This window comes from Strix aluco, chromosome 11, assembly GCF_031877795.1.
Source record: "Strix aluco isolate bStrAlu1 chromosome 11, bStrAlu1.hap1, whole genome shotgun sequence".
Lineage (NCBI taxonomy): Eukaryota > Metazoa > Chordata > Aves > Strigiformes > Strigidae > Strix > Strix aluco.
In genome coordinates this window covers 156108-183181 of record NC_133941.1, presented here as the reverse complement: position 1 = coordinate 183181, position 27074 = coordinate 156108, and the positions used below count along the sequence as shown (strand labels likewise).

General features: G+C 41.9%; 1 protein-coding gene across 4 annotated transcripts in view; it reads right to left on the bottom strand.

The window, feature by feature from the left end:
- The window catches only part of FGD5 (FYVE, RhoGEF and PH domain containing 5), a 106151-nt gene that overhangs the window by 6315 nt on the left and 72762 nt on the right, over window positions 1–27074 (bottom strand). For all 4 annotated transcript variants that reach the window (XM_074835884.1, XM_074835881.1, XM_074835882.1 and 1 more), the window contains exons 9-18: window positions 26593–26643; window positions 24964–25022; window positions 18091–18162; window positions 16519–16587; window positions 9376–9459; window positions 7679–7758; window positions 3694–3793; window positions 3079–3216; window positions 1898–2000; window positions 52–182 (exon numbers count right to left, since the gene is read on the bottom strand). In XM_074835884.1, coding sequence (XP_074691985.1) covers window positions 52–182; window positions 1898–2000; window positions 3079–3216; window positions 3694–3793; window positions 7679–7758; window positions 9376–9459; window positions 16519–16587; window positions 18091–18162; window positions 24964–25022; window positions 26593–26643 — 887 coding nt within the window. The remainder of the gene's footprint in view (window positions 1–51; window positions 183–1897; window positions 2001–3078; window positions 3217–3693; window positions 3794–7678; window positions 7759–9375; window positions 9460–16518; window positions 16588–18090; window positions 18163–24963; window positions 25023–26592; window positions 26644–27074) is intronic.

The following is a 27074-nucleotide window of genomic DNA, read 5'->3' as shown; positions in this document are numbered from 1 at the left end:
AGCACGTAGTTCTCTATAGTTCCTTGCCTTTCTCAGGCAGCTTGGTCCTACCTCCATAAGAGCCGAAGGGATCTTCTTCTGTTTCTTAAAAGATGAATAATGAATATTGTGGAAGACAGAGGAGAAGGCACTGCTTGAAGACCTGGGTGAAGTTGGAGGGAAGCTCACACTTAGTGGCCGCTCTGCAAGATTAAGAAAATTCAGAAGGGGAAGAGGGAAATGAGTGAATCAATACATATCACATTAGGGGTAAGAGACACATGATACATAATACAAATGACTAAGGAAAATAGAATGCCTCTCCCATAGCTGGTTTTTATTTTAGCTTTTCTTTCAAATCACCCCTTTAAATCTGATTAGATGTATGGATTTCATAGCAGCCTAGGTTAATGGTAATAACCTACAGCTACTTGAAAGCCACCTGCAAGAAAACTTACAAAGCACAAAACACAGCTTGTTTTCTTCTAATTTAAAATCAGCATTAGGCAAATGGCTTTTCCATCTATCCCCCCTATGTTCTGCAACATCTTTGCAGGATAGAGTCACTAATGGGACATTCTTTCTGTGTGAACCATTCTCTTTGAGTTCTGCATGGACAGAGTTATTCTGTCTCTGTCAATCTCCATTAACCCCACTTGTCTGACTTTATATCTTCATGATCTCACTTCTGGCAACACACATCTGGAAGCTCTTAGTAAAGCACAGCATTGTTAGAGCACAAATCTGAGTTATCACTTCTTGGACACACAGTGCCTTGGCCATGCTTTTTGGCTGTTGTGACAGCATCTGTTCAGGTGTTTGCTTGGCTAGTGTGAATTTCTTTAATCAGGATGGAAAAACTAAACTTCATCTGTCCCACCTTTTTAACCCTGACAATGTAATGTGCCTACTTTTAGAGACTGTCTACATGAATAGTTGTGCAAGAACATTATTTCCTCTTCATTCTCTGTTTGTATATATGTAACCCCTGCCTCTCCTTTTATCTTTGATTTGGGTGTGTATTTAAATCAGAAAAGGGACTTATAGTAGGACAATAATACAGGGTTCTAGTTAGGCAGTAGCTCTTCTGTTTTGAATACATGCTTTCATCTGTAACCAGATTAACTCCCCATGTAGAAAAGCTCTTAGTGACTCTGCATTTGACCTCAGCATTTCTTTCTGTAAAAGCTACAACATGGATGAGGACAGTAAGGAACTGTAAAGCCACTGTTCTACTTTAATGGATAAGTCATTAGAAATGGTGGGGAAGAGCTATCACCTATAATTACATCACAGAATAGAATAGTTCAGTTAGAATGAATCTACAGGGATCATCTGGTCCAACTGTCTGACCAATTCAGGGCTGCCCAGAAGTTAAAGCATCTTACTAAGGGCATTGTCTAAATGCCTCTTAAACACTGACAGGCTTAGGGGATCAATCACCTCTCTAGAAAGCCTGTTCCAGTGTTTGACCACCCTCTGGGTAAAGAAAAGTTTCCTCATGTCAAGTCAGAACCTCCCCTGACAAAACTTTGAACCATTCCCGTGTGTCCTGTCCCCGGATCCCAGGGAGAAGAGCTCAGCACCTCCCTCTCCACGTCCCCTCCTCAGGAAGCTGCAGAGAGCAATGAGGTTGCCCCTCAGTCCCTTTTTCTCCAAACTAGACAAACCCTGGCTCCTCATAGGACATAGTTTTTTATCATTATTTTGGTTTATCAAAAGGCCAAGGGAGCCCCCAGAGAACCTGACTTGCTAAAAACAGGTTTAGCTGCCATACAGCCTGGGACCTCAATACACATGCCTCGTGCTTTCAAGAGGAATTCTTTTTAAAACAACATGGTAGGCAGATCCTAAAGCCTCTCCATTATACAGGCAAGAAATGGGTTTGTCAGTTTTGCCAAGAATGAAGGAATCTTACCTCTTTTCTTAAGTTCCACGTAGCAGCTATCACAGACTTTTGCTGCTTGATCTTTGAGGTACTTCATAGGGTACTTGTTTCTGGAGCAGTTTCGACATACAATCTGTTCCAGCAGGGAGAGATGCACATCAACATAATTTAAATTTATATGTGTGCACATACGAAACAGATCCTCTGAGCTTGTTGGGAGAGGAAGATGGATAGTGAACCAGATATTACTCTCTCCTAAAACTGTGGCAGTTAGGGTAAGTCTGCTGACTGGAATGTAGTTGGTGTGGATGTACGCAGTTGTAAGTCAGGCAGAACTGATCACTCTATTTGGTTGCGCATCATTGCTGCGCCCACCTCCCCAGGAACTTATATCTTCCCAACTAGTGAATCACAGAAAGTCCACTTCAATATTATTTCTGTTTTCATAGCTTTGTTAGTAACATTGTTTTCTTAAGCAAACTTGGCTATCCCTGTGTAGGTACAGACTGATTTTATCTGTGCAATTAGGAAAAAAAAAAAGTAAATACTTTTTCATACTAGCAAAAATTACTGGTAGTTTGATACAAAAAAAAAAAAAAAATCACTAAGACTAAAAGACAGCCATGGTTTAAAACAGGACTGCAGGTTTATGTGGATAAACAAATCTCTAGAGTCAGTGATAAAGGGACAAAACTAAGAAAGCTTATACAACCTCTTGGCTTAGGGCAAAAGGCATCAGCTCTTCAGTGGACCACAGAGGAAACTTTCCCTTTGATCACTGAGCAAACCACACTCTACTGCTCAGTTTCTTCACTTTTCTTGGAAGATAATTTTACAGCTGTTATTAGGGACATGGACTACATGTGCTACTGCTTTGGTCCAGAACAGAGCCTATAGCTTTAGTGTATTGCTTCATTGTCTCTAGAGCTAGCTGTACATCAGATACAATGGCTGGACTGGGCCACAGTTACCCTGTAAGCCTTCAACTGCTAGCCCTTGGGAATTAATTTGACCCTCAAGGGAAGGTTAGTGTTGTTCCTACTAGAGTCATTAGAAACGTTATTACCTAATTTGGCAAAGCACTAACAGATTCTGTGAGAAGTCAAATTCTGGTCTTGATGTTGCTACAAGTTTGCAGAATTTGCGGCAGTGGCAGCCAGTGTCCTAGAGGTGTGAATAAAGCCTCCTTGAGAAGCTTGTACAGCTCTTACCTTCCCGCAGGCATGGCAATGATGTCGCCTCAAAGTGAGGGTAAAGTCACAGCCACAGTTCATGCACATCATGACATGGGACACAGGTACCAAGGTAGGAGGCCTCTCACCCAAGGGTATTCCAAGCCTTTCCCTTAGCTTAAAATCAAACAAGAACAAATGAAGCATCATCCATGCTTCCAAAGTCCACTCAGTCAGCCCTGCTCCATCACATACAATTCTCTCATTGCAGTCTCCCTTCACCTGTTAAGATCCCCAAATTTTCCAATTCCTAATGCACCTTCTAAGATACAGCTGCTTCAGCACTGAAAGACGGTGGCCAATCAGTACATGGTGCTGTTAAAGCCAGAGTCACAACAGGTAAAAATCCAAAATAGTTACCGTACAGGACAGAATTTCCTCCAGAAAAACTCCTATTTAAGCAAAGACTACAGAGTACAGAATGTGATTAACATTTCAGAGGTGGCCCATGAGCTGTGATGAGCTTCCTTGTTTAAGCCTGGCATACTTGTTTAAATGAAAATAGAAGGAATCTTGCCACTAGGAGCTCCTCCTTTCCTCTCTTTTCTTTCCCCTTTCCCCTTTCCAACATTGAAAGACTTGGCCTCCTTTTACCTCCACGCTGCTGTGGAAGGTGGAAGTGTTGTGAGCTTTGTAGTCATCTGGGATGTGCCTGCTGATGCAGCTGTACCATTCATCCCTTTCCGAGCAAGAGCTGTGGAATGAAACACAGCAGAGCAGTCAATACCGTGTACAGCAGGGACTGACTTTGCTATAAGCTGCTCAGTCCTAGATCACGTAGGACTATATAAAACGTCTCTCTTTGTCCTGTCTGTCCTAGCTTTCAGGCACTCTAGCACAGTAGTGTTTGGCATGGGTTGCTCAAAGTAGGTGTGTTTATGCTCATCTCAACAGTGGGATGCTTAGATGACCTGCATGTTGGGAAATGCGGAAGTCTGTCACCTATGGTAGAGATGTGAATGCTTTAATTTCCTTCTAGCTCCATCACAGACGATCTCCAGTCTCCTGGCAAGAGGCCAGAACAGCAATTTGGGAAGGAAGTTTTGCATTCCCTCTAGTTGCAGCTGTGCATGGAGGCCAGCACTTCTCCCGACTGGCCCCTAGATGCCCCCTTTGCACAAGGCAGAAGAGCGAGCACTTTGTGCTTCTCCGCCAGTCCAGCTATCCCAGAAAAGCAGCAGGGCTCTCAGTGCCTGTTTACTTCCCAGATGCATTCGCTCCGTTGCAGCCATAAACTGCCCTGCCTGTGCTAGCTGGTTTTCCTGCTGCGACTTCAAACTGTGCGTTTCCCGTCCATCTGAAACTGCACGGCTCGAGCTGTTCCCAGCAGCAGTCACAGCAGGGAATGCGACTCAGTGTGGTCTCCCCTCCCCGAGTCATAACAGCCACTCACATTAAAGCTACCCACTAGACTTTGTTGTAAAAATTAGCAGTGGCATCATTGCCAGCTGCTGTTCAGCTGTGAGTTCCTCACGCTGTCCTCGTGAAGGCCACCAAACAAGATGTCTGAGAACAATTTGTCTTTTGTGGTCTTAAAAAAAACCCAACCAACCAAACCAAAAACCAAACCAAAAGAGAGGAAATGCCAGATTTTATCAGTGATTTCTGACTTAGCATCCCTCTGCACTGTGAGCATAAGTGCTTGTCTGAAAAATACCAGCCTCTGTAAAATTCAACAAGCCTGGAGCAGAAACTCAGCCGGTGTATCTGCTGCATATAGGCTAACTTCTGCAAGCCAAGGGGCTAGGTTACAGGAGATCATCTCTGGCAAGAGTCATACTACTAGTCAGTCCTTATTACTACCAAAAGTCCCATCAAATTACACTTTCTAAGAAATCTGAAGATGTCTGTATCTTCCAGACAAATAATGTTCACAGCCTGCAAGGCACTAAAAGAAGTCCTGGCTTCAGCCTTTCTCTAGCTAACTTTTCCCTGGAATTTCTCTTCACTTGAGAATTCAGATATAATTTAGAAAACCAGAGGAAATCGTGGCCTGTATAGTGTTGTAAATTAAAGCTACTTTGGGAAAGACAGATAAGTAGGACAATCTGCTATTAAAAGCCTGATATCTAGCTGGCCCCTTTAACCTCTTCTCCACTCCATTAACATCTCTAGGCAGTAATCACAGGTTATTAGTGTCTAAATGTGGGAATAACACCTGTCTGCTGATGAGTAAGATAAATTATATCAATTGGCGCTGGCCCATTCTTAATTAGCTATTTCATTGGTTGCATGAAGGCTCAGAGGAATTTTTGCTGAACGTCTGAGGTTCAGAGAAGCTCAGACCTTGATTCACCATTGCCACATTTGGTCCTTTTGTGATTTTTGGGCTGTACCTTTTGTGCTGAGCTATCACTTATCCAGCTTGGCTCATGTATTCTTCCTTAAGCAAATAGAAAGAGGGTGAAATTGTCACTGCAGTCTCCTGGACAGCAGGGGACATCCATGGAACACAGGAACTGAAATGGGATGGGATGAGATTTTGTCTCAGGGCTATCACTGTCACTCTGAATTAGCCTTTTAGGAGGGTAACACTGCATTCCCCCAGCGCTCTGGTATTTTATATGGGCACCATATGGCTACCCCTGTGTCCAAGGACATTTTTGAAATGCAAAGGTATGAGAGCAGTATGAGCCTTCTCCATAAAGGCTCTGTGCTCGGATCTGTTACCAGCTCACTGTAAGCCAAGAACATGGCTCTTCGAGTGAGTGAGCCATTTTCAGCAGATGTAAAGTCTTCACAGTGCCATCTACTCATACAGCCACGCTGACTTCTGAGCTTCTGTCATTAGACATTCTGTCATTTAGACCCTGGCACTCATGCTGTATTTCCTCAGTGCGTTCACTTTGTCTCATACAAGTGTAAAGGCATTGAGGTTTGGGTTACAGTTGTTAACAACTGGCCTTCAGTGCAGACTTGCAGCACCTTGGTGTGAGCAGTAAGATACAGTCTTTAGGGACGCGTGAAGCCTTCTGGTACTTTCTGTCTTTGGTGCTCCTTTTGGTGAGTGTAGCAGGCCAAGGATGTTGTACAGTGGGGTCAGGAGAGCATTGCTGTCCCACCAGTGTCTCATCAGCTCTGCCAGCCAGTACAGAAAGGAAGTGGAAAAAATGTTCTTGGGTGATTTATGGCAGATTGGTCCCAGAACGAGCAGCACAAGGAAGGGAAAGGGGTTCTATCCCAGTGCTCTGGTAAGAGTCAGTCTCCATCTGGCTGTTATCAGAAGGGCAACCTTAGTCTCAGGCCCTGGTTCTATCTACTACCAAAGAAGCAGCTCGCAGTGGCCTCACATGCTTTGTTTAGGCTAACTAAGCACAGACTTGATATGAGTACAAAAGGCAAAGAAACAACATAACAATGCAAGCAGAATGTCCCAGGCTTCTCACTAGGGGTGCCAGCTTCAGTTGCCCTGAATCAAGGGGACATGCAGCAGTTATTTCCCCTCTATAGTACAGAAGGACTGTGCACATCCTGCTTTTGTAACTGGCAGCAGGTAATTCAGAAGTACTGTGTGTATATTTGGAGGGTTGTGATGAGCATGCAGCTCTAAGAAAATCTCAGATATTTTCTCATTTGCTGGTTATAAAAGGAAATAGACAAAAAGGCTTTGACAGGTTTCTGCCCGGAGATGGCAAGCGCTCTGGGAGGGATGAGAGCTCCCAATTCTGATTCTGAATAAGAAAGCGCACTCCCTGTCTTTCTATTGCACTGTGTCATTTGGGGAAGTCTGCTGTGTTTCCAGCCACGGTGTAGTTGGAGACTGGTGGTGAGGATGTCAGTACTTGAAAGCATTGAAGACCTTGTTGTTTGGAAGGCTTTAATACCACTATGTCTTTTGTATTAAACTACACCTAAGAATCAAGCCAGCCACTTTCTGCTGTAGCTCTAGGTAAATTTGCAGGATAATTTTGGGCTAGAAGCATGAAAAAATACAGTACACTGCTATCTTCTGATCAGAAACTGATCTGTTTCTGGCATTAGCTTGTGATTCCAGGACAGAGATCCTCACTCCCCAGTTGCAATCAGTACTAGCACTACACGAACTCATTAGTGAAATACCTTTTATTAGAAAGACCTATGAGGTTGCCAGTAAGGTTTAATTTTGTCTTTGTCATTTAAGCATTATTAAATGCTTTTATATCTATTGCATGGTACTACCTAATTACTATTTTCTCCAGCAGTTTTGCAACGCAAGTGGTATGAGATAACAAGTGAACTTATAAAAGGGAGGTATAGCATACTCTTAGTGTCACAGGGGAAAAGCGTGAAGGATAATAGAAAGGACTCAGGCTTCTTAGTAACAGACTTTCTTCTCTTTGCTTTCTCTTTAAGATGTTACCAAGAGCCAACTTTACTCAGTATATGAGTTGAATTAGTTACAGTTTATGACCTTTGCATTTATAATGAATATCTTCATTGTGTGCTCAAGCACTGCCATTGTCTCTGTCACAGTAGCACAGACTGAAATGAAGTTAAAAAAGAATGAGACACCGGTTAAGTCTTGGGTATTGGTTAGACTAATCTAGAGATACAGCTCTAGAATGTAACACCCTTTGCCATGGCTGTTTCGGGACAGTACCTTGCTGACAGGGTCAGGCAATATTCGTCGTATTCAATCTTCAGGACGTTTAGGGCTTTTTCTGTCACTGGGCGGCTGACCTAGAAACAAATGTCATGAACATGTATATGGACATGAGTTAAAATGTCTATAACTAGTATGCCATACAAATCTCAATGCGTATGGGTCTATGATGTCCCAGCCATCTGTTTCATATCTCAGTGCAAACAGATGCACAGGTAGGGTCTGTCTTTAGTATTGCTGGTGTAATGAGAAATACTCTCTTTCAATGTGGTGGTGGTGCTAAAGGAAAAAAATAATTTAATCCAACTGTGAAGGTAAGGATAAAGTATCAAACAGGATTCAGTTTCAATCTGACAAGATTAGGAGATGTTTAGTCTGACAGGTGTCAAGAGCATTTTGGGCAAAAGTTTTGGCTGTTCTTGGAATGAATAGAAATAACTTTCTTCCTGACGTGCAGATATTACACAGTGAAGCACTTCAGTGAATGCCTGTCTGCAGCAAGGCTTTTTAAGAGAGAAAAAAAAAACCCAACACGTAAAAGCTACAGCTCAGCTAAAACCTTTTCCCTGCCATGTAGTTTCCTACTAATAGTAACAGCCACTTAGGAGAAACATGGCTTCATGGTACTGCTGCGTTGTTATTAGCAAGCATCTATTACGCCTGTGACTCAGTGTTTCAAATGTACCCCAACAAGTATCTGCTCTGCAATTCCTTTTCACTTCATCGTAGAGTGTTTTGGCAAGTCCTACCTCAGCTGGAAACCCACAGTTAGTTGTAGACTATCAGGTCTCTAGGGTGATCAGCCTCCCACCTTTTCGTAATGCCTCAACCCATCTGTGTGATTCTGCTGGAATTAATAATCAGTAATTCTCATCTTGTGTGTTTCCTTGATCCCCGACTCCTGACTTGCCACTTCAACTTCTCTTTCACATAAATACAATTTGGCATATTAGCTATAGAACAGTTACGAAGGTTCTCGGTGGGAGGTATGAAATGGATGGCTAGGTAAGAAGCAAAGGCCACACCAGCCCAGTATCTCCTGTTGCACAGGTACTGGTGCCAATAAATGCTTACGGAAAGAGTGTAAGAACAGGACAATTGTGTCCGGTTTCTGTAATCTGCAATTTAGAAATTTACTGAAGAAGAGACTGTGTTTATAGCATTGCATGTAATAGCTCCCAATACACCTTTTCCCCATAAAGTTGGCTAATCACTTTTTGAATCCATCAATGCTTTTGATGAAACAGTTAAAGGGCACATGAAAACCAAGCAAGTGAAAGCTTATGTAAATTTTGAGTGATAGGAATTTAAAACCAGGCAGACTTCAGCCCTAGTGAATATGTTGCAGGGAACAACCATGAATTGTCTGGAGACATGAAGAGAAGAATGGACAAAATGGGATAATAAATCGTTTCTGTCTCCAGTTTCATGATCAGAAGGTAAATCTGATTTTGGCTTGTATTATTTATGCAGCCTGAATAAGGCTGTCGTACTAAGTCACAGCCTTATAGATAATCTTTTATATGTTTGCTTTGTATTATTTTTCCTTCTGTCTCCAGTAAGAGGCAAGGGAATCCCCTGATAACAGGTCCATTCCCTCTTTCCCCTTGCTGGATATGAGACGTAAACCAGCAAAGCACTAACAGCCCACTATACAACTTTAATTCCAGCCTATAATACAGATGAGGCATTACCTTCATGCCTGACACAGCCAAGGTGTTTTTCAGTCGGTATTTGCCATCCTTCTGGGGATAGGTGTACAGCAGAACATCATTCATCTATATGAAGAGAAAGACAAAATCAATAATTCGCAATATGGCTTGCAGGCCTGTCCATTACTCCTGGGGGGCATACCCAGAACAAGCAGTAACTTGATGAACTGCTAGGACAGTTACTAAAGACAGGCCCAGGCCACACAGCTTAGATCAAGACTTGCGTTTCCACAAAACTCTGGAGAGTCTGCATGCATGACTTTGATTTCTTCCCATTTTTGACTGTTGCTCGTGGCTAAGCAAGTAGATAATCAGCTCTTTTTTTATTCAGCTTGGGTGGAACAGCTGCTTGTTTTAAGGGCAATGCCACGTTCAAGTTGGGAAGGCAGGCTCTGCAATACCAACTGACCGCCCAGGATGCTGCAGCTCTGACTCTCTCAGGGTCCCCCTGACAGTGAAGCTGCGGTGAGGCCAGGGGTGGGGCTGGGCTTCATGGACTCCCATTTTCTGAGCAAAAAGGAAGTGGAGGTGAGCAGAGGTGCCACAGTCTGGAGGAATGATTCAGGAAGGATTTTTTTTGATATTTGAGAGCAGTAACTGTACTTCACTGCTAGCAAAACCTGCCTAGACATCTGACAGCTTTGCTGAGTCTGTGGGCTGCAGCAGAGAACACGGAAGGGCAAAAATTAGGAAGTTTTTTTTCATTTTATGAGGAAAAAAAAAAATCTGTACCTTAACACCCCAGATATTTCCATAGTTCTCACAGCTCCTTCCAGAATGCATGTTTTTCAAACAACGTCCTACTAAATGGGGTCAGATCTTCTCTGCTGTTTGCCTAACTTAATCATAGACATTATTGCAGTTTTTACCTTCGTGCCAACAAACAAATAAATGAAGCAGAACTGGACCTTGTAGGTCTTTGCTGGCCTCTCCTTCCCTTACTAGTAGAAGGAATAGCAATATTGGTGGGCCTTAACATTGCCAAAGTAATGCTTGTGTGTATGTGTTCTCTGCTTTACTTGAATGAGTGGGTCACGTTCTCTTGCTGTTTTTTGAGAGGCCTCTCACATCAGTACCGATATGCATAAACGCAGTCAGCCCCTTAATGACTGTACTGGGATACTGTGAACAAAGACGTGCAAGGCAGTGTAAAACCAAGGCATAGGTAATACTGTGATGGCAGAGAAAAGGCATCTTAAATGCAGAAATTCTCATGAGATTAAAAAGTAGACAGAAACCAGCTTCACTTGGACTCCTCTGTGACAAAGGCATTTAAATACAGCCAATTGGATGGTAATAATATTATATTTTGGAAGGAAAACTGTGATAGAGATGCAGAGAACAAGGGAGGAAACTAAAGAATGATTTGGCAATAAAATAATGTATCCGGTATGACTGGACTTGTTGGGATCTTGATACTACTGCTTGACCACCTAAAACTGCTGGTGTAAAATTTTCACTAACTTGCTTGCCTGAAAAAAAAAAAAAGGGAAAGTGCTGCCTTATGGATGTTTTCTTAAAAGGTTATAGTTCAGCTTTCTCACAGAGCAACAACAATGGTTAAAGAAAATTTACATCATGGGATTAAATCCTTATCATCTTGGACTTAACAGCAAAACTGTTGTTGCCTTTATTAGGGTCATGAGTTAACTCATGGACACCAGTTCGTTAAGTAGCTGTCTGATTCACAGCAGATCAAGCTTATGTTCATTAGCTGCCCATCTTTAAAATGCTGATTCATATTAACATGAGGCAAAATATACCAAAAAGTGACTTTCCCCAAAACTTTTACTTCAAATGTTACTACTTCTAAAAATTCAATTGAGTTTTATGAGTAGGATCAGCCAATATTTTTGTAGAAAATGCTGAAACATCTCATTCTAACATTTTAACAAAAAGACTCCCATGCTCTCCTGCATTGGCCTCTCTGCTGTGTATTTCTCTGTGTCCTTCTGGTAAGTCTTAACTCATATGGAATTGAAAGCTCTTTTAATATAACACTTCTCTACTGAGGATGTAAAAGCATACTATCAAGTCAGAATAGGAGCCTCATGTTCTCTGTAGTCTAGAGTATTTACTCTTTTGCAACAATGCAATAGAATTTCCTTAGAAGAAGGTGACAGATGGCTTTGTCACAGAGTTTTTCTGTGATTTACTTATTGCTCCATAAATTACCTTCCATGCTAACATGAATCCAGTCAGCACAGTGACACCTGCACAGCACTGACCACATAATGATGCCCAGTTTAGCCAGGGCTATGCATAACCAGAAGATTCATCACAACCTACTGTACACTGAGTATCTACAAAGCTAAAGTATAAAAAACTGAGCAAATATAAACCTTTCAGTGAAAAGCAGATGAAAGCTATTTTTACTTGATATTCCTAGTAGCAAGAAGGACTCCAGCAGCCAGGTGGGAAAAAGTAAAAAGGCAGGCAGACTTTATTGCTAGTATTAAGAGAATACTCTGCAAAATAAGAGAATACTAGTGAAAGCTCATAATTGCCTGCTGATTTTGCTATCTCCTGAATGTTCAAAGGATTATATTAGAGAACAGGGCTTCCTCTGCCACTCATCAGTGCCAGTACTTAACGCTTGTTTCAAACCACAAGAAATGGTAACTAGTCATGGGCACTGAGCCGAAGGAAGTGAGCTCCTAAGAGAGATATTCAGGATTCTGGCATAATGTGCTACTGGGTTTCTTGAACAGCAGACCCTATTTATTTTATTTATTTAAAAAGTTACACATTTCTTTAAAAAGCAGCTCATTCTTTTATTACTGTTGATTAAGGATGACACCCTGGTGCATACCGTTGTCATGACAGCTCTGGTTAATATCCCAAGATTTTATTAAACATTAATGATGACTTTGCAATTGCCCATTGGAGTTTTTTTTTCCTCCTGTTTTTCTCCCGTCACCATATGTAGAGATGGGCTGTGACTCTGAGGTCCCACTAGCCACAGCTTGACACAATGAAGTTATGACAATTATTTCAAAGCTTGCTAAGCAAGGCAAACATATGCAGGAAGAAAGAAAGGGTTTGTGCTCGCTGCTGTCTCCCGTGCCCCATCTGCACTGGAGGCCTGAGTGGTGGCTCTGTGAATGGTAGGGACAGAACTAGCACCAGTACCAGTGGTTTCATGCATCCTCCTGCCTCACACTGCACAGGTCCCTGAAGCAGTGAGGACTGGGCCATGATAAAAGCTGATCTGGCAGCCCCTCAGGAATCTGTGGTAGAAGAGATCGACTGCCACAACCCCCAGGGGAGTTGCCAGAAGTCCTTGGGCTTCAGACCCATCTTCCTGTTTGCCAGAAAACTTTCGAATAACTGGGATCCCCAAACTGCGCAGATATTGATATGGGAGCAAATATTCCTATTCTGCACTGCTCCATGCACACAGACAGTCCCCGAAACAACAGTTGATAACACAGAGAAAGAGGGATATGTCTGTTCTTTAATTTTCTTTTTTTCTGTTACTACTTTTGTTTTTCCCCCCTTCTTTTTATAATCCCCTCTGTTGTGATGGGAACCCAGTAACATCAGAGGTCAGTGCAAGTTTTCTAACCTACAGTGTCCAAATTTATTGATCCAAACAAGTTTATGCCCTGATGAACTGCTGGCATCCATACGTAATGCAATCTCTGTCTAAAAGCTACCATGTGTTTAGTTTTTCTGAATGTTTTAAAGGGTCGTTCATTATGGACCCTGTGTTGTTCTATTCAGGTCTGTGTTAAACATCCCCTGAGTGTCAGTGGAGCTGCCTGAATGTGTGCTGGGGCTGCATTTTCCAAGCTCTGACTCCAAAACCTCCTATACTACAGCCCTGCTGGCTAGAGCATTAAACAGTCTCCCATTTGATAGCAGCTTCCTGCACCCCACTTGCAACACAAGCAGTCTTTGTAGAGAAATTCTTGGAAGGGTGAGATAAGAGACAGTGTCTGAATTGCAAAGCCCTGTGGTTGGGGGCAGTTAGGGGGCCTGCCAGTGTCAGCAGCCCATACTGTGCTGGAGAGAGGCCCCAACATCCTTGTAAACAGAGACTGGACTCAGGAAACAGGCGCACAGCAACACTCACCAACATCCTGCCAGGAAACACCAGATTCAACAATACCACCAGCCTGCACAAGTAACTTTGTGATACAACATACATCTGCAGAAACACAGGCACATCAGAAGCCCCTAAATGCGTGTCCTGGACACTCATGTCTGGACGGGCTGCGCACAGACATATAACGCTCCTTATGGGCGTGTATTCGGAGCACAAGCACGCACACCACCAAAGCACACCCTGAATGCACAGGACAAGTAGGAGCCTGGCATGCACCCAATTTTTATAGCATATTCTAACTACATCTTTAGTTTGGTGGGCTCATCTGGGATGTGTAGGGGTTAAATTCTCAGTGAAATTCAGTGAAATTCTTCCACTGAAATTCTCTTCAGGTCTTGGGCTTGACTTGTCTTCAGTCAGAGTAAGTTCACTATTAAAAACTTCAGAAAATGCTGTGCATGTAAAAATCTGTTTTGAGTAGCTAAGGTAAATACACTTACTTCATCCAAAGCTAAACCAAGATACACTTACACGTGTTAACTTCTGGTGATCTTTTCGAGTGGCACCTGGCATGTGAAGCATCAAAAAAAAGCCAGTTCTGAAAGGGTTTTTTTGATTAATAAATTAGGACAAATTCTTATGCTACCTGAGTTTTGCTAGTGGCTTTAAAGGATTATGATACGGTCCTTAGAAGATAAGGGCTTTAAATAAATGTAGATTTTAAGAGACAGTGTTTAGGAGATTATTCTAGTCTTGGGGTCTTGTGGATTTGGGTTATGGTTGGTTTTTTGTTTTGTTTTTTTTTTTCCACACAGTGTCCCTAGGCATCAGAATCAAGACAGCATGTGGACTGGGCTAGATGCACTGGCAGAGGGAAGGATATGTTCATGCAGGCTTTGGCTGTTACAAAAAAGTGTTGGCAGGGCCTTAAAATTGATGCAGTAGAGATGCTATATGCCAAGGTGAAAATACGTTGCCATAGCTATGCAGTAGTTGTCTTACTGTATCCACAGCCTAAATAGTCCATTAAGCGATGCATGAGTGATGGTGGCACAACAGAGGATCCACGGCATTAGCAGTGACAAGCAGGTAATGCAAAACCATTCAGGTGTTAATGCAGGAATTACCATATTCCACAGTGACTGGCTTTCCTGCAATTTCACCATACATGGCATTGCTCTGCAACCTGGGTAGCTTTCAGCGTGGAAGAGACTGAGTAAAAAAATCACTGAACACAAAGGCAGATATTTGCCAATAAGTTTCAAATTGTTTCCAAGATCCAACAACCCCCATCCCACCCCAACAGGAGACATAATACAGGAGCCTGAAGTGGTTGCAACTTTAGTGTGTTAGAGAAGGAAAGAAGCCAGTTTTATGTGTCTCTTTGTTCTTGAAAATGACCACTATGATTTAGTCTAGCTCCACCACATACTTTTCATGACAGTACGTTTGGTCGCAGTTTGCCTTTCTGACTGAAAGGAAGGAAAAAATGCTGTTTCTGAATACTGAGAGCATCTATTAACAACAGGACGTTGGCTGCTGTAATGTATCCAGCTGCCAAGAGACACTTTGCAGTTAACATCCGGTCTGTGCAGCTGAACTCTCCCCAGGAATCAAAAATAGTTCCTAAACTAGAAAGTGCAAGAAACTAATTTCTGTGCTTTCTTTGTTCCAGTAATGCTTTTAGCCTCTTGTGACCTTCAAGCTGATACAACCATTTTGGACTACTTGAAATTTATCTCAGTTTATCCCAAGTTTAAATTACTTTCCTCTCAGGGTTAATTACCAACTTGATTTCTGATCTTCCTTTTAAATTCTCTATACCACTTATAACAGCTATGTTTGTGACATTTCAGTGTTTGCCATAGTAGTGGATTGTGATGGCAGTTACAAACACACTGGAAGACAAAATGGTAACAACTTCTTGGAATTTGGTCCCAGCTTTAGCCACAACTCCAAAATGTTTTTTGTAATACTAGCAAAGGTGAGTGTTTTAGAAGAGAGATCGGTAAGGAAGCAAGTATCATCTGTTATGAAGTGGTCATCAGTAGGCTTCAGAGTTACTACTGCTGAGAATACCATTTCTTAAGGCCAGCTCCTGGAGATTCTGGCAGGGCCATTTTCCCTTGGCTGCAACAAAGTCATGATTTTGACATTTATTGCTGTTGTTACAGTCCATTGATGCCAACTCAGTAAAACAGCACTGCAGCAATCTCATATTTAAAGATTTGGGTGAAATCCATCACTTTCAGTACAAGAAAGTCTGAATTTTCACAGAAACCAATGAAGCCATCAGAAGAGTGTACTGCCAGCACTGTGTCCCATCCCATATGATCTTTGATTATGACTGCAGTACATGATCAAGGAGGCAAAGGAGCTTGTGCATCCACTCATGCACAAATACAAAGTACCAACAAGAGGGAGAAATAAGAAGAATTAATGGCAAATGTATGACTTCTGTAATAAGCCATCTCTCTTCCTCACAATGGTCCCAGGGTGAAAAGCTGTCAACATTTAGAGAAGCCACAGCAAATACGTATTCCAGGCATATGAGCCATTTATTTTAAAATAAATTTTGCAAACAGGACTTTAATGTTAATAGCAGCTGTGATGCTCAATTCTTTATGGCTCTTTTCTGGGAATGTTACCATTAACAGGTAACAAACTCCTAAGACACAGGCAAGTACTGTTTTCCCCTTCATACTGATAAATGCATAAAAATGCCTGTGGTTACAGAATAAGCTACCTGAAAAGCTGAGAACAGAGCTCAGAAGCCTGGAGTCTCAGATACTCTCTAACTGCTCAGTGTAGCGTGTAACGCAAAACAGGAAGCGTGAGTGTTAATAGCGTATCTCCAAAACAGTGGTTTTTCATCTGTTTTGATTTGCAAATACTTTGATGTATGCAGGGCCAGTGGGACGTGTGTGGAAAGGGCTACAGCCCTGTTAGCAACAGACTGGCTCACCACATCACTGCTCATGGTTAAATGACTTGCAGCCTGCATCTGCCAGGATTCAGGGCTGCGTGAGTGCAGGAGAAGATACGAGAGAGTAAAAATATAAAAGAAATCTTACCAAGAACAAATGCCGAGGGTGCCTGTTTTTGCCAGAGACTTTCATCAGCGTTCCCTCTTTAACAAAGACCTGAAGGAGAAAACAGCAGATTGTAATCCTGAGACTTCTCATTCTGAATCTTACTGAGAAAAGAGAATATTCCTCCTGGGGAAAGAGCTGCTCTTAACTGCTTTCATCAGCACAGGAAGAGATAAATACCTCAACACTTGCTTCTAGCCTTCCTCCTTATGATCTGGTTTAGGCTTTGCCTGACTTAGCCCTGCTGCTCTTCATGGCTTGCATTTGGATGGGTTGGAAACCCACTTCTCCTCAGCCCGCTGCTTCTGCCCTGTGAACTGTGCTCAGAGGTGCCTGCCACAGGTGGCAAAGCTAACATGTAATGGGCTTCAGAAAAGAACTCTTGTCGTTAAAAATCCTCTAAAATAGACCAAAAAGAAAAGCTGAAACCTTGGCTTTCAGCATGCTACATCCACGTAACTATGCCTGCATACATGATCTGTACATGTTTGCAGGCACAATACTTTGTCAGTCCATATTGTTCACTGTATGTAGATAGGAATATGTATGCAAGCAGCTAAACCAGCGTACCAGAACTTGATTGCAATAACATTTGAAAAGGTCTAGAATAACTGAACTACATCAGTGGATTAACAGTCACCTGTTCTTTTCAGATGGAGAACAGGATCTGGGGTAGTTTTCCACTATAGAACAATTTATAATCAAGGAGGCCAATCCTGCAAATTCCTGTATGCTGGGCTTTGCAGAATTTGTTAAAACATTACCTGGCAAGGGAGAATACTGATGTTAGAGGGAAAAATAGAGGTTGACTGTAGTATTTGGCTGATGAGGATTCTTATGCTATGAGTATGCATGCCGTGAAAATTGATTGATGAGTTTTGCTAAAGATATTGGTGGACTGAAGGGAAATTTAGAGTTGCAGAACTCGAGAAAGAAATCTTTTGAAGTGTAGAGGCAGGTTGGAGCTGAGGAAACAGGACAGGTTTGAAAGCCAGGAGAAGAAATTTGTATTTGATGTGAATGGCAAGACAGCTATACACACTCTTCCACATTTCTGTTCATGTATTGCTTAAAAATGATGTCTTGCATTAAAAGCACCACTGGGGAATGGTGAGGATAAAAATTTGAAAACAACTAATTTCCCCTGATTAAGGCTCTTACCTTGCCAAATAAAACTCTGAGCCTTTCAAGGCTGCAAGTGATTCCTGCTAGGTGTTGCAACCTTTCAACAGGAGCATATAGAGAGGAAAACAGCAGCTCCATCAAAACACACTACACATGGGGTGGCTGAGGACAGCTGGAGTGAAAAGTCAAATGGCTGCTCCGTGTAAAAGCAGGGGCAATGCATGCCTTTCCCAGCCCCAGGCTCTCGGCACATCTTTTTGTGCACTGCCAGAGTGATGACTTTTTACACAAACCAGTGCTCCAGCTCTTATCACAGTAGCTCGGTAAACAACACCTGTAGACATCTGAAATCTTGCCATCCACGCAATCAGAGATATAGCTGGCCGGAAACAATGCCCTTATCAGCACAGGTCTCCCTGCAGCACTCACCCTTCCTGGCTGGAGGAGGCCACTCTGCCCTCTCACGCTGTGCTCAATGTGAACCAGCTTCTGCAAGTTTTCCTGGGGGAGAGAAATAACGTTTAGGAGACTGCGTGGTGACTGTCCTTTAGACAAGCAGGCAAACCTTCCCTCACCCCTCCTCACCATTTCATTTCTCTACAAGTGGTATTACAGAATTAGGTTTCAGAGAGGACTGAGCCCAGGGGTTTTATGCCCAGAAAGTCTTCTTCCAGCCTTACAGGTTTTATAAAACCTCATCACCTTCATTCACATGTGCTGTGGCCTTCTACAGACCTGTTACTGCTGATACCTCAGTTCATCTTCAAAAGGGCTGGCTAACTCCGTACAGTATTTATAAATTGGCCTCTTTGCTGACTTTCTTGCTCTGAGAACTAATAAACTGGAAGCAGAGACAAAGTACAGCATCTGCTCCAAAGCCCTGTGCATTAGTGGCCTGACATGGATAATCCAAAGCATGCTTTGATACTGTAAGACTGTTGCTAGGATTATCTGGAGGTTTATATTCAGTGATAGCAGATTAATGGATTTGCAATAGGGGATTTAGAAGGTTAACTAGTAAACAGGCAGTGAAGCTGCATATCTCTTTTGATGCTTTGCAAAAATCGGGAAGTTCATTATCAAACTCTGATACTATTAACTGTCTACCTGGCCTTAAAGCACAGTCAGTGGGCACTGGCATGTGGCGTGAATTTATTTATCTATGGAGATGGTGAGTAAGATTAATCTAGCTAAGCCAGTGCTCTCATAAAAAAGATGGTATTGGATGAATATACAAAGGAGGAAGAAGGGATGTCTGTACCTTTGCAATATTACTAGAGTCATCAAATCTCCTTCCGTTTAGCAGGTGAGGCTGCTAAAACTGAGGCGTGTACATGGGATTCAGCTGTGGTTTTATCTGGTCAGAACATAGAATGGGCTGCACAGCAGCAATGAGTCATCACCGGAATATGCCTAAAAATTAGGAGTCTCTTGTCTAAATTAGCCATTGTATCCTAAATCCTCAGTTATACACCCAGATAAACCACAGATTAAGAACCATATTTGATACAGCTTCATGACCTGGCAGACTTTGACTACAGTTTTCTGCTATGACAGATAATGGTCTGTTTTACTGTGCTCCATTGACTGGCATTAAGATACCCCTGGGCTTAGTTAGACTCGATTAGATGGTACAGTGTATCTGCCTGATACAAATCAGTTCTGTCTACAGAATCAGCTAATTAAGAAAGCTATCACAGATAGCAGAAGGAGCATATCCATGTCAACATGATGGTCTGTCAAGGCTAATTTACCCTGGATTTCAGCTAACACAATTAATGTATCTATCTCAGCTTGCTTTTTGAGATAAGCCTGAAATACCTCCATATGTTACTGCCCTGGTGAAATACTAGACCCTTGTTTAGGATGATACTAAGTTTAGTTCTTAATCAGTAACCGCATATCAAACATATGGAAACACCTACAAGCCTTGACCAGCACAGGGCTGCATTATGACCATGCACTATAACTGACAGTTGACACGTTTTCAAGAATTTCAGCCATCAAGTATCTCCTTTGCAATGAAGGAAGTAACAAACGGAGTTTTTCAGGTCACTTCTAAAATACTATAGGCCAGCAAGATGGAAACAGAATGTATAAACTAATAGCACAGGAAATACCAGGGATCATGGGACAGCTGACATTTGCAAAGGGCTTTCCCATCACTAAGGGGTATTTTAGCCCTAGCAGAACTTGTCTAATTGACAGATTCCACAATGGAAACAGTTCTTCATCTGCAGAAAAGGCAGTGCCCTCCTGTGAGCACACTCATGGCCAGTGCTAGTGCTACTCATTGGGGCCTCTACAAGAGTGAGAGGAGGAGTTGCTGCAGCTCCGACACACCTCAGCTTTTCCTAGGACTGCTGGCAGAGGCGCCTGTTGTAGTGCTGACATGTGCAGTACAGACACATGTTCACCAGGAAATGGACAGAGATGTATCAAACTCATTTCCTGTAGGAAGTCAAACAGCCATCACATGTGAAGGACAGTGATTTATCTGGGAATGTGGGCACACGAGGGGGGTATAGTTTCCCTACATTCCCCTAAAACTCCCTGTTTATATAATTTTCTTCATTCTCAAAACTATCATCATTCTCCTTTTAAATATCCTTCACAAGCAAGATTAAAAAATGAAAACAAAGCTCCACCCAACTAGTACTGCAGATGCGGGTGGCTGAAATCCTTCTCTGGCCATTTTAGCAGTGAACTGCAGCTTCCATCATATTATCATTATGTCTGTGCAGGAGGAATGCCTCCTCAAGGAATTCACCAGCTGTTAATAGCGACAATGATTTATAGCTCTTAGGATCTCATGGCCTCTAACAGATTGTAGAAGTTCAGAGAGCAATACAAACCCTGCTTAGTTCAAGTAGTGAATGTCTCCTAGAGTTAGATAGACTTAATGCTATGCAGTGATGCCTTATGCCTCTGTTTGTACAGTACATTGTGAATGATATTTTCCTACTTGATGAAAATGCTGTGGAGCTAATTAATGTCATAATGTGTCTGAAAATCCTGGGCTAATAGTTCCCAGGGAAAAACTGCTAGGGTGTTATTGTCATAAAACAAAAAAGATAATTATGAGTCATTGATATTCTGCAGAAAATGTAGATCATAATTCAATGTTCCTGTCAGATTTTTGGAGTGTAGATTGATGAGTTGATAAGCGGCAGCAGAAATCTTCCTCCTTCCAGGTACATGCCAAGTCTAAATTATTGCTTAGAACTTCAATCAGGTACATGACGAGTTATTAACACTCTATCTTGAGTGGCATTATTCAGATTGTTCTGTAATTAGAGTAGCTTCTTAAATTCTTTACATTTTTTAAAATCAGAGAGAAAGAAAAGAACTGTCAGTTGTGGCTTTTGTGGATGGGATATTCATTCAGGAGGACAACCTCTGATTTAGCAGAATATTGAACTTTGATTCTCATCAACCTGCGTCTTCACAAAACCCACAGCATTCACACAGATGGGAAGGAAAGAAATTTTGTTTCATCTCTTTGAAAAAGAACAGATGTGCTCTGATGTGGTAAAAAATGAAGTGTGAAAATCTATGTGGAATTTGTGATGAAATTGTTCCAAAACAGACATTATTAATAGCAATTATTATACAGTCTGTGACATCTGTAAAACTCAGGTGATATGTTGATGTTCTTCAAATTAAAGCATGACTTAGTGGAGCTAAAATCATTGCATGGTAATGCAACAGAGCAAATTTGATTTTGGCCACTTATACTTCTAACTCCAGAAAAGTATTCATACAAATCTCCCATAAATCTGAGTGAAATCTAAGGAGGCAGAGGTACCAGAAAAAGGTGTGTGACCTTGATCTGTTAGGAGCTGAGCTCTTACAGTTCTCAACCTCTAATACAGGTAACCCTAAAGCTTTGAGATTACTGTGGAAGCTTCTCCTGAGATCTCAGTTTTATGATGAAATATTTATTATCTTTGTACAAATAATACTTTAATAATGGAAAAATATGTTTATAAATTTGTTGCCTGAGGAGAAAGAAAATCAGAATCAAACCTGTGAAAACTTTGCTCAGTAAGTTTGTAGTTTTGGAGTCATTCTGTAGAGGTGCCAGATTACTTTTTTTTTTAATGATAAAAGTCTAGGCTTGTTAGACCACATCCTCCCTGCCATCTACATCTGTTCTTTTGTCTTGGTAACAGAATAGTGTTTATGTAGTAATTAACTACTGGTGATTGCTGTCAATGCTGAACATCACTCAGAATTAATATGTATGAACATAATTATTTCCATGCATTTTGCTTTTGTGTTATGCTTCTTTCTCACTCCTTTTCTTCTCCTCCTTCACCATAACATTTGGCTGTAATGCAACTACCATTTCATCTACAAAGACTTTCCTCCCAACTTTTGTCCCCATCCTATATACTGTAATGGCTGATGAAAAAATAGATTGTGCTGATATGCAAATTATCTTTACATAAAGCTGAGAATAAGCAACCAAAGAGATCAGCATAGCTGATAGTTTACACTCAGCAAAGGTGTTCAAGCTGTCTGCTTGCTGAAGCAGAGTGTGCTGCTTTGTTTGCACGATTCATGTTTGAAACTTTTCCTTAACAATCAGGAGGAGTAAAAAAAGCATTGTCTTTAAAATGAAGGTTTGAAGGTTTTGGGTTGTCACCCAGCCACATCAGCCAGCACATGGGCTGATGCCGTTGTATGAAGGGGGAATGTGTTCTGAGGCAGATGTGCTGGGATGGGGTTGGGATGGAGAAGCTTGCAGCTGAAAAGCAGAAATGGACTTAAACCAAATCAACAGGTGCAAGCTTTTTTAAGTTTGCATTGAGTGCAAATGCAGATCTGAATTTTGAGTTTTGACCTTAAAAACCTTGAACTTCAGAATGTTCAAAATCTTGATCTGTTGTCATGGCTTGAGATACTCTCTGCACAAAACCAGAAACCTGCCAGTTGGACTTCATGTTGATCTGTGGTAATTTTGCCACTGGCTTCAGGAGAAGCAGGTTCAGAGTCTCTAGCTATCAGATGGGGAAGGGAGCAGATCCGGGAAGACAGGTTTCTCTATTTAGGAAATAGTAAGTAGTTTTAACTACAACTTATCCCTTTTCTGATACAGATATTAGACAGCTTTGGTTTTGTCTGTCACTGGCCATGAGGAGATCATCACTGAACTTGGTGCTCTGAAACAGCCTGTGAACACATGGGCTCCATTTATGATCTTGGCACACATATGGGAGACATGGGTTTTAAACCTGAGCAGCAGAGATTTCCAGATGTGAGCAAAAGTTGACATTCTTGGGTCTTGGGTTCATCTGCTGCAAGCAGATGCTTCCACTTCTCTGAACAAAGCAAGAAAGCTTCAGTTTTAACAGATGAAGGGCACATTGGGTTTTGAGACTCTTCCATTCTTACCTCCCAAGCTGTTGCAAAAAACATCCTTCATCTAGTTGACCTACTGTGTTTTTACAATGTCACATAGTGCGAATTCACTGCCTCACCCCGTGCCTCCATTCCCCTGCAGCCAGAGGGCAAAGGCCTTATAAAGGGAATATGCTGAGTCAGCAGTGCTGGTGCGTAGCTGTGGTGGCCTCTAGCATGTGTCTTTCCCTAACAATTCCTCTGCATTCATCCTTTCAACCTTAAAATCCTACCTGAAAACAAGCTCTTACTAAGAAGGTTAATATTTCCTTTCTTCCCTTTGTCTGCATTGATGCCCAGGTGTTTTTTCTCTTTGTTGAATTTTGTGTTTTGATGCCTGCATGATTATTAACAACCCTCTCTCTGCTCAGTAAATGAAATATTAAAGAAGTGAATTGAATGCTATCTATAGTTAACCATAGGGAAGGATGTTTGCAATGCCAGAGAGATCTTGAATTTAGCAAGGCACAGCAAAATCCCAATACAGGATTTTAAATTCAGCAATGTTCAAATGAGAAGTAAAATATGAAAGCTTCGCAAAAAATATGATACATTCCCAGTCAGGTGAAATCCCTGTGACCTGATGCAGTGATAAAATACTTAAGGTGAGACACCTTTTGAGAAAGAACCACTGCAGTGTAACCACTCACTATTGGATGAAATGCAGGATGCCTGGCATGAGGTGCTTTGTTCTCTAACATGGATGCTGTTGAACACAAACCACATCATAGTCAACATCTTCCTTAGCAACTGCACGTACTCCTTGGTAATCTAAATGCCCTGAAAAGAAGTGCTTAAAAATGGCATTTTTTTAAATTCTGGGCTCTATTATGACTATTTTCTAGGCCTACAAGCCTAGACTTTCATCATAAAAAGAAACATAATCTGGCCCCTCTACAGAATGACTCAAACTACAGTTTTACTGAGCAACATTTCATTAGACTGCAGAGACTGTGAGTACTTCTTTCTAACTACTTGAACTGAATGCTAGGTTTGTGCAGCTAAAGAAAACATGGACCTTGGGAGAGAATTTAGCCGCAGGTGTGGGTGGCTAATATGACAAAAAGAAAGTCACTGCCTTTAATTATCACCCAGAGGTCCACCAAGTTGATTTCCTCCGGAACCTGCTGGTTCCTGTGTCTGACAGTCTCTGTGCTGCCTCCTGTGCCTTCCAGCACTGCTTCTTACTGATGTCACCAGAAAACTCCTATTGTCTTAGACAAAAATCAGTCCTAGATCCTTGGAAACAAATGATCATAAGACCAGCTATATGCAGGCTATCTTTGCCAGTAAATTAGGACTCTTAATGTCATGTAAGCAATATTAATAAATCACACTGACATTACAGAAACTGTTAATTACTTTGGAAAAGTATATAACTTATTTAGATACCTAAATCCGAATGAGCTCTAACCTATGAAAGTCTTGGCCAGTCTGTTTGGTTGTGTGACCATTTGCAAGACTATAAACTATGACCTATTCTTCTGAAGTAAAATGAGATTCCAGAATTGTGAAAAAATTATGTAAATTAGCTCTGAATGTATCTTTGACAGTACGTTTGTGATGTCTTGAACATTTCATATCTAAAAACATCCCAGGCTACAAATAGAACCATGAAAATTTCCATCTCCCACTTCATTGCTCCACATACCATTTCAGCAACCCCAAGAGGGAAAAAACTTTGTGCTGCTTGCTACAGTGACTTACACCTTGCACAGCTGCACTAAAGGGCATAGACCTGCTCTGTATCTGCAATACTGCAAACCAGATCTGTATAAACCCTTGAGTGTCACCCAGAAGGAGGCTTCAGAATTTAGCAAAGATACGTATTCACTTCAGCAGATGTGCCGAAAAGACACTATTGATCAGGAGAGCATGTGTCATGGTAGAACTCACCGCTTGGAGCATGCTGTCATTGGCTCGGTCTGTGATTTCAGAAACAATGAATAAGGCAGCTGAGGGATGAAGCAAAACAAACACCGTAAATCACCTAAAAGAGTAGGAAAATAACCCAAATCCCTTCTGTTTGCAAGGGCATCTTTAAAAAAAACCCAACATCCTCAGCAGCAGCTCCTTTAACTTCTTTGGCAGCTTTAGAATGCAACTGCCCAGAAGATTTAAGACATGGCACAGTGCTGTCAGATCCTCTTCCCTTCATCATTCTCTTCTGTGAAACTGCCTCATACTTGTGCCAACTAAGAAAGCTCATGAGGACCCTTTTAAGCACCTAGCATGGCACAAAATCTTTTTGTGATGTTTCTAGTTGCAGATTTTTGGTAACTGGAGCTTGTAGTAGCGAGAGATTAATGTAACCCAGCTTTAGCCATCCAAAAACATGGCAATCTAAGGTGATCCGTTTCCCTGTGCTGCCGAGGCAGAGGACAGGTCATTCCTTTCTGACAGAAGTGTGTATGAAGTGGTGACATGAATTAACACCTGTATTCTTCACTGGCAAATAACCTGGGCCAGGGCACGTTTGCTGGCCCTGGGAGCAGTGGCGTAACATGGCCCAGGTCCTTATCTCAGATCTCTTCCCCTGGGGAACAGGGCATCCTTTCTGTTTCTGGGCGTAACCTGGGAGCATGCTAGCCATCCCTGGCCAGAAATGTGACAGGTGTGTGCTAGCCATGATCAAGATAGGCAGTTGCGGCTGCAGGGCTGCAGCGTCTGCCCTGGCCTTGTTGAAATTACTGGTTTGTCTGTAGTCCCACTGTCAGTGACTAAGGTCCTAAATCTTAGACAAGTCTCTACTCTTGGTCAGAACAGACTGGCCTTCAGTCAGTTGCAGACCTTATTGCTATGAGTTGGTTTGGATTTACGCTCAGTGTAACAGACGGGTGAACTGGTTTCATTAATACAATGTTATTCTTGTTTACTCCATCCTGGCAGCTACTTCCATTGAGGCCACAGCTAAACCTTGCTTTGACTTCACTTGGAGTAAGAGACTTCTGCTTTATCCATCTGATGTGTTGGAAAGGATGGTGTTAGCAGCTGAACGTCTGGATTTGTTCTTGATTGTGCAGTACTGGTTTTTCTGCAGTGGCTTCTAAGTTTAGGCTTAAGGAATCCAGAATACAGATACATGATTCAAACCCCCTGGGTTTCTCCAGAGAGCACAGCCGGCATACCATAGGTGACGTACACAAATGAGCAGGTGGAGCCATCCCAGTTGACTTTACAATGACCAGGCCAAATATGGACAGAGCCAAAGAGGACTAGGATTTCCCTGATGACTGGGGCAGGACTACAATATCTGCACCATGCTTGTATCGATGATAATTTATTTTCCTGTAAGTTCTTCGTGTCAAAACTATAGGAAGCCCCCGTGTTCCAATGAAAAAAAGATAGGGTTTTTGCTCTAAATAATTTGTCTAAATTAGTAACTGGTTCTTACAGATCTTACATCTAACCTAGTAACACAAAATCTTGAAAATAATGCTCTCCCATATACTACCAGTACAGATTCTGTACCTCTTTAGAAGCAGTTAGCAAAGCAGAATTTTTGTTCTACCCATTTTATTTTACCTTGTGTGGCTTCATACTCTGTAGAATCAGGGCAAAGATTATTCAAGTAATCTGTAGAAAATAATCAAACACACACAGACATCCAGTAATCAGAATATAGATCCAGATTTGTAGTGTTATTAGCTAAACCGTAAAATCCTAATCATAGAATCACAGAATGGTTTGGGTTGGAAGGGACCTTAAAGCCCATCCAGTGCCACCCCCCTGCCCCAGGCAGGGACACCTTCCACTAGCCCAGGTTGCCCAAAGCCCCGTCCAGCCTGGCCTTGAACCCTTCCAGGGAGGGGGCAGCCACAGTAATGTGTCATATCACTTTATTCCCGAATAATTAAGTGTATATAGCCTCTTTCCAAAGCAAAACTCATCTTTGACTGCATTTTACTTTTAGAATCAATGCAAGAGCATTGATACAGATTTGGACTCATCACGTAACTTGGCAGGTATAAATGAATAAACAGACAGTGACAGAAGTATTTCCTTAT